The sequence below is a fragment of the Pectinophora gossypiella genome, chromosome 17, assembly GCF_024362695.1.
Source record: "Pectinophora gossypiella chromosome 17, ilPecGoss1.1, whole genome shotgun sequence".
Classification (NCBI taxonomy): domain Eukaryota; kingdom Metazoa; phylum Arthropoda; class Insecta; order Lepidoptera; family Gelechiidae; genus Pectinophora; species Pectinophora gossypiella.
In genome coordinates this window covers 9,451,615-9,464,711 of record NC_065420.1, presented here as the reverse complement: position 1 = coordinate 9,464,711, position 13,097 = coordinate 9,451,615, and the positions used below count along the sequence as shown (strand labels likewise).

Genomic DNA, 13,097 nt, shown 5'->3' with positions numbered 1-13,097 from the left:
TCCCGGTTATTACTTACTGATGTAAGTACGAAGTCGTTACATGAGTCATGTCAGCAACCTACGGCAGCTCAGTAATAACCCTGACCACCAGGGTTGGTAGGGTTGATAGTCCACCTCACTTCTATCGTGTAGATAGAAGAGAAGAATTCTATATTTTTGCGATGACTGTTTTCACCTAATATTAACTCAGAATACTGCGCTGATCATCCCCCTCAGTATTCGTTACGGTGTCGGTGCCGTGTACAGTCATGAGCAATATAATGTACCCACTTTAGGACTCTGTCGCGCTTACATAATTGACATTTAGTGAGACTTACAGTTCAATTTGTCATGGTACCAAAGTGTATACATATTAATGCTCGTGACCGTACAAGTACGTACAGTAGCCATAGAAGTTACAAAACCTTAATCCCTGATTTGATTTATTGTACATAGAGCAATATTGTGTAATAAATAATAATGACGTGTAAACTATACCTACACATTATCAAATGTAATTGCATTATAAATGCAACCTTATGGGTGAGCGCACATGCACACATTATCACTGCACGCTTGTCTGGATATAATTCGACCCGGATGTCCGTATTATGTTTATTGCCACCACATGTATTGCATTATTGACGTCAATCCAACATTTGTTTACGCGGCTCAAATGGTAGCATCGGTTGATAGTTCGATATTTAGCTACCTATTAACCACAATATTGGAGTAATTATTATTAGCTTACTTGTGATTAAATAGTAATAATAGTGTCTCTGGTAAATACTCTCCGAAAGAAGAGATGAACTATACGTTAAAAATGATAATAATAAAAGAGGTTATTTACTTAGGTAAAACCTACGACACACATATACATTTACAACATTAAAATATACACACATTAATATTTAGTTGGAAAACAGAAAGGTATATGGGTGTCGCAGCTCACCAAAAAAGGCCAGGGCAAAAATTCAAAAGGTACTTTTGGTACCCAATATAACAAGTTAGCTTCTAAACGTTTCTCTAATTCTGCTCAGCACCACCCAAGTCCCTTGGTAGATTGGGCTTTTGAATGCATCCCGCTTAGGGACGATATTGAAAAATACCGGTTCCCCAAGGACACATAGTATACCATTCTGAAGATCTGATTACTCTAGCCATAGACGCAGCAAATCAGCTCGCAGAAACAGGCACTTCAGGACTTCGATACCGCCCCGGCGTGGTGGACGATTTCCCTCATTCAGCGCTTATAGCTGTCAGCTCACAGAGTTTTGTTATAATGGAATTGAAAAAACTGTCCTCTCAGACGATTGCTTTTTGCCGTATTGTACTTACCCGGCCAAGTAGTTAAAGCTATCTGAAACAAGTCACGTCAAAAAAAATACCTAACACAGTTTCGCAAGCGAACTTTTTTTCTAACTTATATTTAATGTCAATTTGTTGCTATAATATATCCGCCGCCTAATATTTCCCAAAGCGCGCAACATACACGACTCTCCACTTTGGCCTTATATCTAATTTAAAATGATTAGAAAATGTACTCGGGGTATAATTTAAATGAATTCATAATAATTAATACCCCCCTTATAATGTCGTAGAAATGAAAAACCTTTTCCTTTGCTTTGTATTCAACTTTATGTTTTAAACTTGAACTTCTTCTTTTCTCTGTGGGCTGTGACAGCAATGACCTTATCAACCCTGGTTTTAGGGTTATAGGTAATTGAATCGCCAAAGGCCTTACATGGCTCATATCACGATTACATAATTTACTTAAAATAAATACTAGCTGGAACCGTCTGCTTAACGTGCCCTACGAAACACGAATCATCTTATTTAATTACTGAAATGTCTTAATCAAACTGGGAATCACAAAGTGATTTTTGTAATAGGTATGTCCCACCGGGCTTCAAACCCGGGACCTACAAATCTCGAGCAAACGCTCAACCATCAAGCCAAGTAGGTCGTAAATGGACTTCAATTCTAATATTTGAATCACTAAGGGGTCCAAAAAGGAGGACAAAAACGAGAGGAAGGGGAAGATCAAGAAGAGCTTACATGGAACAAATTAAAGCGAAGGCGAACGTCGTGTCTTATAAGGAAGTCAAAGAATTGGTCCTTAACAGACAAGAATGGAGAATGCTACACCGACAAGAGCGTGGCTCTTAAATTAATTATCATGATGAAAAGATCCAAACATTCGAAACGTAATAAAAACTCATGATACTTAAAAAACAGTTCCATTGATCACTCACAGACATAATTGTCATGAAAACATCTGTACAATATTGATCAGTAATAAACTGCATACAGTTTCCAGATGAATAGGCAATGAGATTAATCAATATCTGCAATTTCCGCGAACATAAAGTCAGGCTTGAAAATTGTTCCTATTGTAACTCGACCGTTGACTTTACTTGTGAATTTAATCAAACTTGATAAATAGACTAATATCTCTATACATAAACAGCCCATGTCCACTGTGCTGGACACAGGGCTCCCGGGTCATTCAACCGGATGCGTATACAGCATACTCCACCACGCTGCTCCTCTGTTTGGTGGAGGTGTTGGGGCAAGTAGCCCTGGGCCAAAGGCTTTTGAAGCAAGGAAGCACATGCTTCCCTCCAATAAAACGTTCGAAACGAAACGAGAAAATTATATTTGAAAGACTCTTTGCGCTGCTGATTTTTCTGGGCAAAGGTTCCAAATATTTGTGCTTTTGTTAGTTTAGGTGGCAGATTAATTGCCATAGAATCAAGAATTCCATTATTTTAGACAATTTAAATTATACGAGGGCGTAACGATCCAATTACCGTGAAAGATGATGTTAGACAAGCTCTGAATTGCTGACAGGGATTATAATAATAATATTGTAATGTAGAAAATAATCGCAGTCAAAATCCCACGCGATACAACACCCGCACTGCCTCGTTAAATATATAATAAACTTTGAATGTAAAACTACGTATAAAATAACGACAACCGAAGATAAATATATCAAATCTAAAAGACAAGCAGAAAAATAAAAAGATTTTAATAAGAATGTAGAAGTACAAAACACAATACCAACATAAACTGAGGCACTTTTGGGTTTACAGATTTATGCTATACGTAATAGGTTTAGATATAAAGTCATTACTAGTCGTAACTAGAAGGATAATAATGATCATCATCATAATTTCAACCTTTGGTCATCACGTAACATATTCTTGGTAAGTATATCTGGTACAATTGAAACGGATGCTACTGTTCATTCCACGCATGCGTCCCTTCCATCATTTACAGGAAGAAAGTGTTTCATTCTAGAGAAAAAGGTAACAGTGGACGGCAATACATTAATGGCTTGTTTGATTTCAATCATATCTTCATTTATCATAAACAGCGTCTTCAGTAAGCTACAGTTCTGCCTAGGGGTGCAAGACTCTTGTCTTGTAGATCCGAGCTCTAATTATACTATATAGTCTTGATATAGCACACAATTATAGTACTAGTGTAGTAAAGAAATTTCTCACAGATTGGCGAACCCTTCGACCGTGATAGTTACGCACCAAAAGTTATTATATACCAACCGCAACAAAAGAAGAAAAAGAGGCCCTACCAACAATGGGTAAATAAGTGGGTCATAGAATAATTATAAAACCCTACCTTGAAATAAGTCTTCTTCTTCTTCTAATCATTTTATGTTGGGATGTAGGGCTCGAATAACAGATTTCCACTCCTCGCTATCTTTTGTAGCCTCTGTAGCTTGCTCCCAGGACATGCCGAGAGTTTTTAAATCCCGGTCAACCGAGAGTCGCCATGTCTCTTAGGGCCGCCCCCTTTTGTTTTTTCCACACGCACACCAGGTTAGAGCTCGTCAGGACGGGTGGTCTTCTAATGACATGATCAATCGCCCAGTTCTGTGCTGTCTACAGTTCTGTGCTGTCCACAGTTCTGTGTTTGTAATAGTTTTAGGCCAGAAGATCCAATACCTGTTTTAATAGTTTTATTATTTGCCGTAAACCTTTATCAACAAACGCTTGGAGTTTGCCGTTCAGGTTTTTCCGGACAAACCATGTACAAATAAGTAGGACTCACTCAAAATCATTAGTCTAAGACGATCGAAAATCCTTTCGTTTTGACTTATTTACGATTTCCAATTACCTACACATTACGTAAAAGGGAAAGAGAATGAAGTCACCGTATAGTATTTTCATCATCATCATCATCAGCCCATTAACGTCCCCACTGCTGGGGCACGGGCCTTCCCTATGGATGGATAGGGAGTATTTTCATACAAACACCATAATAATTAACCATATTGACGTTTCGAAAACTATATAATTTGACTAGGTTATCATATAAACTACTCCAGCAGTGTCCCAGTAATAATCCAGAAAGCACATATTTATAGTCTGTTGGATCCACAAATAAGCTATCACGTCGCCATCATTACTTGATGGACCATTTGGTTTAACGAGTTCTGAAATGACCCAGGATACGACCTCTCGAAGCCGTGTTAAAAATTCCGCTAGGTTTAATGGTTGTAATCAACTGCGTGTGGAAAATGGGCCAAGAACGGAAGCTAAAAGTACTTTTTTTTCTTAACCTATCAACCTTAACCGCGACCTTTCTGATGGATAGTGAGAATGCAGACGATACAACCTTAATACTACCTAATTTGTGAAAAAGGTTTGCGCAACAAGTTAGATTTTGATTTTAGCGAAAGCAGAAGTGTGAAGGGATGCATAGAATTGACATGAAAAGGATTAGCATTATTATCTGAGGGCCTAAAAAGGCCAATTAATCTAAGCAATATTGCTATCATATTTAAAGTCGCGAATTCCGACTAAACAAAAATATCAACTTATTAAGACGCCTTGAATGAGATAGTTGTAACAATGATATACCAAGAGGCTCTCAAACTCATACTTAAAAACCCAAATTCCGACTAAACCTATTTTGAGAAAGTCGCTATAAAACAAAAATATTTATGGACTTGTAAAGACGCTTCGAATGAGATATTGATATCTGATCTGTTGGTGGAGAGCAACGTTTTGAATCATCGTCCTTTGTCGACATACTTGTATTGACCAAAATACAAATACAAAAAATACAAAAATATTTATTGCGATCTGATCTATTATACGTTGTCAGCCAAAAAGATTTTTTTTCCTGAATTTGACCTTAAAAGGACAATAAAATTCTACGGAAATCTCATAAAATCAAAGCTTTCAAGCTCCAAAGAAAACCCTCCAGCAATCAGGCTCCTAATGCCCAGATTAAGGCTCTGTCACGTGATGCGCTCGTTAATCTTTCCTTTTGTTTCTATTATTGAGGGATGAGCTTTGAAAGGTGTTTTAATTAATTATGCGTATTAAGTAGTGTACCTTTCCATTACTTTCAATTGTGACGCATGCGGCAGAGACTTGGTTGGTGGAGCTTAACCTGGATATATGATCCACGCAGGATATTTAATTTTTGTCTGCTATACGCAATAGTAATAATAATAATTGCTTTCAATGTAATATTTAAGTATTCGGGATGACTTTATTGACATTGGATATCTGCACAATCAGAAAGATAATATTTCTTTTAGATCAGTTGAATTCCTTTAAGACTGCTGAGACTGCTTCTACGAGTACACTTCGTTTTCGGTCATTAGTCTTATAATTAACAACGTCATCCATAGGTACCATACTCGTATCATATCGCAACCCATCATCTCCCGCATTATCTCGTTTTTCACAGGGTCCGCTTACCTAACCTGAAGATATGACAATAGGATAATGCTACGGGGATGTTTATGGATAGGTTAGGTTAGTTCTGTTTTGATGAAAGGGTCAATGTCTGGAACTATTTTTGGGTACTCCTTCATTGCGTCACAAATTGACGAGCGAATCAAAATACATAGGTTGATTGAATTAGGGTTAATTAAAGCAAGGAACGCTTAAACGATGGATCACGTGAGTCTCGTGTCGACCTTTACAAAAAATTACGGCATTCACTTTTTGTTTAGTCTTTTAACCGACTTCAAAAAGTAGGTTATCATTTACCACCCTATTTTACTCTTGCACCCTTGCTAGTTTAAAGTTCTAGGTAGACAGTTATTAAACAAACCTAAGCCTGAATAACGCCATTTGCAGAATTTACACCCAAATCTTGGCCGAATCTCTCGTGAATTTTATCAGAAACTCCTAATCGATAATTAGACAATTCAGTATTGTCATAGATATTAAAAACGGAAACTCATTATTTCATTATAACGCGCGCCATAAAGAGTTGGATGATCCATTAACATTTCTCTAAGCTTCTCTATCAGAAAACTAACCCAGTGAAGTGGTAACGTTTAAATCCTTTCTTTCATTATTTGGTATCTAAGAGCTATAACTTCTGGTCTATACGACGTCTTAGAGACATGGTTTAGTGGTGCTATATTTTATACCTAGAGGGAGGGTAAATGGGCGAGTGTGAAGCATTCGTAGTGATCCTACGCATTGATACTAAAGTTTCTTAGAGAAAACAGGTATTGATGATAATGTTAGTAATAACATAATTTCAACACTTGTTATTTGATTTGCGTAATCATTATTTATTAAAATCCACAAACATAGAATAATATAAAAACTCCTCCAAAGCATCACACCGAGGAAAAATGCCCAAAAGACTGGCAGCATTTCACCTTTGAACAGCTTTGCGTAATTATTACTTTAAATTCAGAACGATTTTAAATACTTCTGTTTTCATTTCAATGTTCGTTTGTTTTTTCAATCGTTTTTTATATTTTTCTAATTAGAGATTTTAAATTATGAATTTTTTTGGCTGGTGGTTAATGTACTTAGTTCAGAATTTCAGAATTCTAAACGAATGTTGTAGATTTTATTAGTTTTGTGGTACATCCCTTAAACATGACATGAGTTAAGTACATAAGAAATTACAGTGCAATTCACACAGATTTCGCCTGACATTAGATTTATTGTTTCCTGAAATTTCCTCACAGAGATAAATATATACTTGATTTTCCTTCCAAAATGTTCTTGCTTCAGTAGATTACTACGTCAAATGACTTGTAAATGACGTCAAATGACGTGTCCATTCGGTGTCAAAACGACGTGTCCCATATTAAATTGACGTCGGGGAGTAACTTGAAATACCCATACACAACCCACGGTTTATGTGGGTGTGGGAAGCCTATTAATAACCAATCACCAGTTAAAACACAATTTATGGTTGTCCATGAAACGGGAACCATGTAGCTATATAAATAATACTACTGAAACGCTTGCTACTTTATCTTCGAATTTTACGTCTATGCTATTTCAAGCTTTCTTGGTACCTACTGCTATTAGTCTGTGCTTATAGTTCTTCGTGTATATGCTGAAAGTAGTCAAATTATCAGCTTTATTTGGAAGTATAATCACTATCACATAACAGAGAAGGTTGATTTTTGTTATGTTCATCTTAAAAATTCGGATCCCATCCAGTGTTAATACACGCCGAATTTTTCTGATAACGTCATCAGATTTGTAAAAGTAACTGAAGTGATACAGACATATAGATTTATGTCTATTGTTATTTGTTATTGTCAGGTCTGTTGTTATATTTTTATCAATATTACTCTTTATTGTTGCTTGTCTGAGCATCACTTTAGACAATGCAACATGTAGATATGCTGTAACAAATACTAGACTAAAAGTTCTCCTCGTCGCAACCTGAAAATACAGCTCTCACGTCTGTTTTTTTTACTACATCCGTCGTCGTAAAACGTGTGAGATTTCCAACCAGACCTTCAGTAAAATAAATTAAAGCTTAGGAGAACTCGGCAGCTTTTACTTAACGCCTCTATAGAAGCTAACAATGTAAAGAAATTGTTACAAAGGGGCGTAAATTGAGTAACGGTCTTACCGGAAAGGAGTAAAGTGGGTATTATAACATTGTAGGTTCAAATGTGGTGTAGTAAGAAACCTTGTTAGTTTAATATGAGACGGTTCAATGTAAGTCAAGCATTTAATGCCTTGCTTTAAACACTTATTAAACTTTACGCCAGCTGGTATTTAACTTTCAGTGTTCACGACACAATAAATAATGATCCGCGAAAAACATTTGACTAACAAAGGTAACATGGCGGCCCCAGAATCGCACCCTGCAGATGTCGAAATAAAAATTGCATTAAGCTTAGCAATAAGGTGGCAGATGGAACATTCGGGAACATTTGGCCGTAATCTTAGGCCGCGACATCAACTTAGCACATTTCCTCACTTAATGGCACAGCCAGGTTTGTGCCAACGTTCATATTTTGGCATTCGTATGCATTTGTTACGACACCGCTACGTTTTAGTGATAGTTTAGTGTTGTCATTGTAAATAATTTTGATGGAAAACTACAATTTAATATACAACCTCTTTCACCCTTTTATTTAAGTATAAAATATGGAATATCAAAAAAAATGTGAATTTTTGGTAACAATTCATGTTTGAATGAGAAACGGAAATTGACAACTCTACCGGTCTCAATATTACAATTTTTGTCCCTTAAGCTTTCCAAACAAATTGTTCACGCAAGATTTAACCTCATACTATATTAATAGACATTTTTATAGCTTTCCCCTCACCAACAAATTCCACGTTTGACCTCTAAGGTGTTTGCGAAACTGTTCCTACGGGATTCATTTAAATTTCATTTGGGTTCCAGCTGCTCCAAGTCCCAGATATTGTGGTGTGCCTTAGCCTACAAAAGCAATACGCAAGTACGACACATTTGGGATGTTTACAAAAATATACGTTGATAAAGTAGTTCATACGAGCAAACACAAACATGTGGAACACCAATTTTGTTTGAAGTGAAATGTATTTTTGGGATCAAGTTAACAATGTTGTTGCTTCAACTGGCCAATATAATAAAACAATAACATTGTTTCCGCAGTAGATAAGCAATCACTTTATATCTTTCGAGAATGTAGACTTTGAATTTTGGGGCAAGATCAAGATTTCTTTTTTTACAATTCAGTGCACTTAAAATAGGTACTAAAACTTGTTTACTTACTTAGTTTAAAAAAACTAGTTTTTTGAAACTGTACATTTTGTAAGAAAAATATTTGTAGTATGCTAAAGTGTCATTTATTTAATCAAATCCAGGTTTCAAATAAATAATCCTGCTGGGACCTTTCGCGTGTCCTGTCACGACAAGTTAAGACATTGTGTATAATTTTCGTCTTCTTTTAGGAAATGAGTGTTATTACTCTTTCTTCCCATGCCCTGTTGTTCAGAAATCCTGAATAGAATTATTATCCTACACGGCGACTGCTTGACTTTTCTGAAGTTCAACATCTCAGGCATTGTAGAAAGATGCTCTTTGAAGTCTAAAGCTGCTATCACAAAACTTAAAGTCGACGAAGTTCAGTGAAAATTTTTAAGCAATTTTAAATTTGCTCCAATGAAATCCAGGGTATTGAACCAAACTTAACGTTAGAGGTCATAGTGGTTTCTTTATTTAGTTTTCTAAAGTAAAAACTTTTTATAAATTTAAGAAAAAAAATATTAAATTATGAAAAACGCCAGGCTCCACTCAAGTTTTCCTTAAAAAAATCAACGTTCCTACAGTAGGAGTAGCAGGTGTGTCGCTTGCGCGGATTAAACGCCAGATGAGGTCATTTCACGCGCAATTGCCGTCTCTATCGCCACTGTATGATTGTATGGGGTAATTGCATATTGTGCACTTCTGCCCACGGCTGCAATTGTATCGCCGCTTACTCACCTGTCCTCTCCAATTATCTCGTGATTTGTGTTTACCTGTTTGTCTACTTTGATGATCTTACTACTCTGCTTCCCTCGAATGATGTCCATTTAACATTATCGGTTTGTTGTTTCCGTCAATAGTGTGATGGATCCGATTATAATATTCATTATGAGCCAGTTTTCCTCTGGACTAACAAATGGTTAATCGTCCTTCAAGAACGAATACTTAGGCACCATTAAATTATATCAAGCAAGTTGTGCCGCAAAGATTCAATGAAAAATATAAAAGATAAAATGTATTACATTGTTTCTTGAAACCACATTGGCTTCTTCGTAAAATTATTGCTACCTGTTTTTTCAATCCAACAATCTTATACAGCATCTTAAACTAAAGGATATAACAGCCGCTTTTGAAATCCGACATTAAATTCGGAAACTTAAAATAAATGCAGCGGAAAAGTTGCGTATAGCACTGCAGGAATTTCTTAAAACTTTAGCTAACTATGAATAATAGGTTCTTGACGTCTCGAACGACGAAGTTGGCGTCACTGGTAGAAGTTTGCCTAACTGAAGTAAAACACGCCATGTGATGAATGTACCAAATACTTCAGTCTTGTGTTCAGAGAATATGCCAACATGTGAATTATGAGTTGTGTAATTGATGTGTCTGTAAAGTATCGTTATTCTGATGTTTCTGGAGTAAGTTATAAGACCGGAGGATTTTAATAGTATCTACCTTAGAGCAACATAAACTCAATAGTAGGTACCTACTATTGCCGGAAGATTTATCGAGAAATGTCTATTGATACGAAACTATTCCTTTTCTGCCAACGTGTACCTCATAAGCCTAATAATTTAACCAATAGATTGACTATTGTTATAACCTGTACCAATTCTTGCGTATCGTCGGTTCTGAAGTTTGCTATCTAGTTTTCCTCAAATTGTAACGTTCGAATTTCTTTCCTTGCAGATTCTACTGGGACCTCTGCATGCTGCTATTACTAGTAGCCAACCTCATCATCCTGCCGGTCGCCATCTCCTTCTTCAACGACGACCTCAGCACACGCTGGATTGCCTTCAACTGTCTCTCCGACACAATATTCCTTATAGATATCGTTGTTAATTTTAGAACAGGTAATATATCCATAAACTTTTCTTTATCCATCCTTTATCAATTTGTATTGTACTCCAGCAACTTTGACTGTTTTTATAAGTTTTGTATTATGTATGCTCTTAAATGGCATTTACAGTCACTTAGTTTCTATGGTCATTCATATATGTATTATAGGTTCAAGAGATGTAATTAATATCAACGATTGATAGAATAATAGAAAGTCACTTTTTCGTCATTTAGGTAATTAGCTTTATTTACTTCATTGCAATAGCTGTGTTTTGTATTCTTTCCAGGAATTATGCAGCAAGATAATGCAGAACAAGTGATATTAGATCCCAAGTTAATAGCGAAACACTATTTGAGGACATGGTTCTTCCTTGACCTCATCTCTAGTATACCACTAGATTATATATTCTTGATCTTCAACCAGGTAAACGTACGTTGCAATTTGGCCGTGTTGTTCTATTACTAGTTTTAAATCTCTCTTTTATGTTGTTGATTCTGTTTCAGCTTGGGTGTTACTTTATTTTGTATAGCAAAATTTTGTTGTTACTTTGATCTTTTGTTTCTCATTGTGACTCTTACCCAACGCCACGAGAACGTCAACGCGTCATCGTGTGTTTAGTCTTATGTTTAAGGTCTAAGAACATTGTAAAGGTTTGAGTGGAGCACTTTAGATCCATTTTCAATACCATGTCTTACTCATTTATTTATAATTTTGAGCACGTTCTTCCAATTTCACGCACCTTTTGAATCATTGGTAACCCATATGATTCCTCAATGATTATTTTCTTCGCCACTATCGGCGTTTCATTCTAAACCAACATTGACTATAATCGTATGGGGTACTGAACCCTCTTCTGAATGTTTTATAATGATAAACTCTCTAATCAGCACTTTCCAACTCTTTGCACAGACTGTCCTAAACTCTGATGCACTTAGTTGGTAATCCAATTTACAACCTCTTTTTAAGGATTTGTCTCCTAAATCTTTATTTAACCGTTCTATTTGGTCTGCACGTCTTCTAATTTTAATCTCCTATTTAATATTTTTATATTTTGACTTTCTATTTCACAGCATGTTTTAAATATGCTTCCCATTAACACGCACACCTCTACTTCTGAACACGACACATTTTGCTCGATGTTTAGAAATTTCGTAACACGCACCATGGGTTACTTTTTGTTTGAAACTAATTATTTAATACAACACGACCAGATTGTAATATTTTATATAATTTTAGCCTTTTAATTATTGATAAGAAATCACACTAACCAGCAATATGAATAATTTTGAGTATTTTGAAAGAGCAACGAGCTTGATTATGATAATACCACAAGCAATATTATCTGAGATCCCTCTACATTTTTGAGCTTTCACTGATTAACAATTTAGGCCCACTGGATACAGGAGAATGTAAATTAACAAAAGAAAACATAATTATAACATGTTTATGCTCGCTTCGGCACTTTTCTTTGGCTGATACTCGTCTTTTTCAATGTCAGCAAGTGCATGTCTCACTTCGACTGTATAAACAACATCGCTGTGCTGTGCTGATGCTCGAGAGAAGTGAGCATCGGGCGGTGCGGTGTTGGTTCTAAGACGTTGTTTCGTGTTGGCAGGATTTTAGTGAGAGCTTTCAAATTCTGCACGCGGGGCGAGCGTTGCGGATACTGCGGCTAGCCAAGCTTCTCTCGCTGGTGCGGTTGCTGCGACTCTCCAGGCTCGTCCGATACGTCTCACAATGGGAGGAAGTATATGTAAGCCATCATCTCTACTAACCACACAGTAAAGGACAACCTCCTCGAGGACTAACACGGCTCTAACAACATAACGCATACATCTACTAACAAGACATTACCTAACTTAACTCTACTGACTAAATAATATTGGACTTAATTATAAAAAAAATATATGAAAATTATAAATATTATACTGTAGATTGGTAACTATTACACCTAAGAAATAATTGAATAATAATGATGAATTAAAATTGTTCTAGCGAGTAGTGGTCCTAAGACGTATATAATGGAGTTTGTTGTAATCCTGTATTATACCATTCCCACCCACTGTATGTCAGCTCCACGTCCCGCTCTGCACTTCTCTACTGCTTCTCTGCAAGCTTCTTTCTGCCTGAGCACGCTCATCCGTGACGTCTGATCTGACTCTGTCTCTCTCTTTCTCTTCTCTATGCGCCGCGCCGCGTCCGCCGCGACTACCGTCGACCCGAACCGTCACACGCCTACATGATATTTAATTTGCCCAATTGTTCACTATTATTTTGCCGCTTT

The 13,097-nt window shown here is 36.5% G+C and overlaps 1 protein-coding gene across 9 annotated transcripts in view; it reads left to right on the top strand.

Moving 5' to 3' along the window:
• LOC126374669 (potassium/sodium hyperpolarization-activated cyclic nucleotide-gated channel 2) overlaps positions 1–13,097 on the top strand; it is a 317,872-nt gene that overhangs the window by 298,187 nt on the left and 6,588 nt on the right. For 7 of the 9 annotated variants that reach the window (XM_050021373.1, XM_050021371.1, XM_050021380.1 and 4 more), the window contains 3 exons: positions 10,663–10,826; positions 11,100–11,242; positions 12,429–12,566. In XM_050021373.1, the coding sequence (XP_049877330.1) occupies positions 10,663–10,826; positions 11,100–11,242; positions 12,429–12,566 (445 nt within the window). The remainder of the gene's footprint in view (positions 1–10,662; positions 10,827–11,099; positions 11,243–12,428; positions 12,567–13,097) is intronic. The other 2 variants (XM_050021374.1, XM_050021372.1) reach the window with 1 other exon arrangement.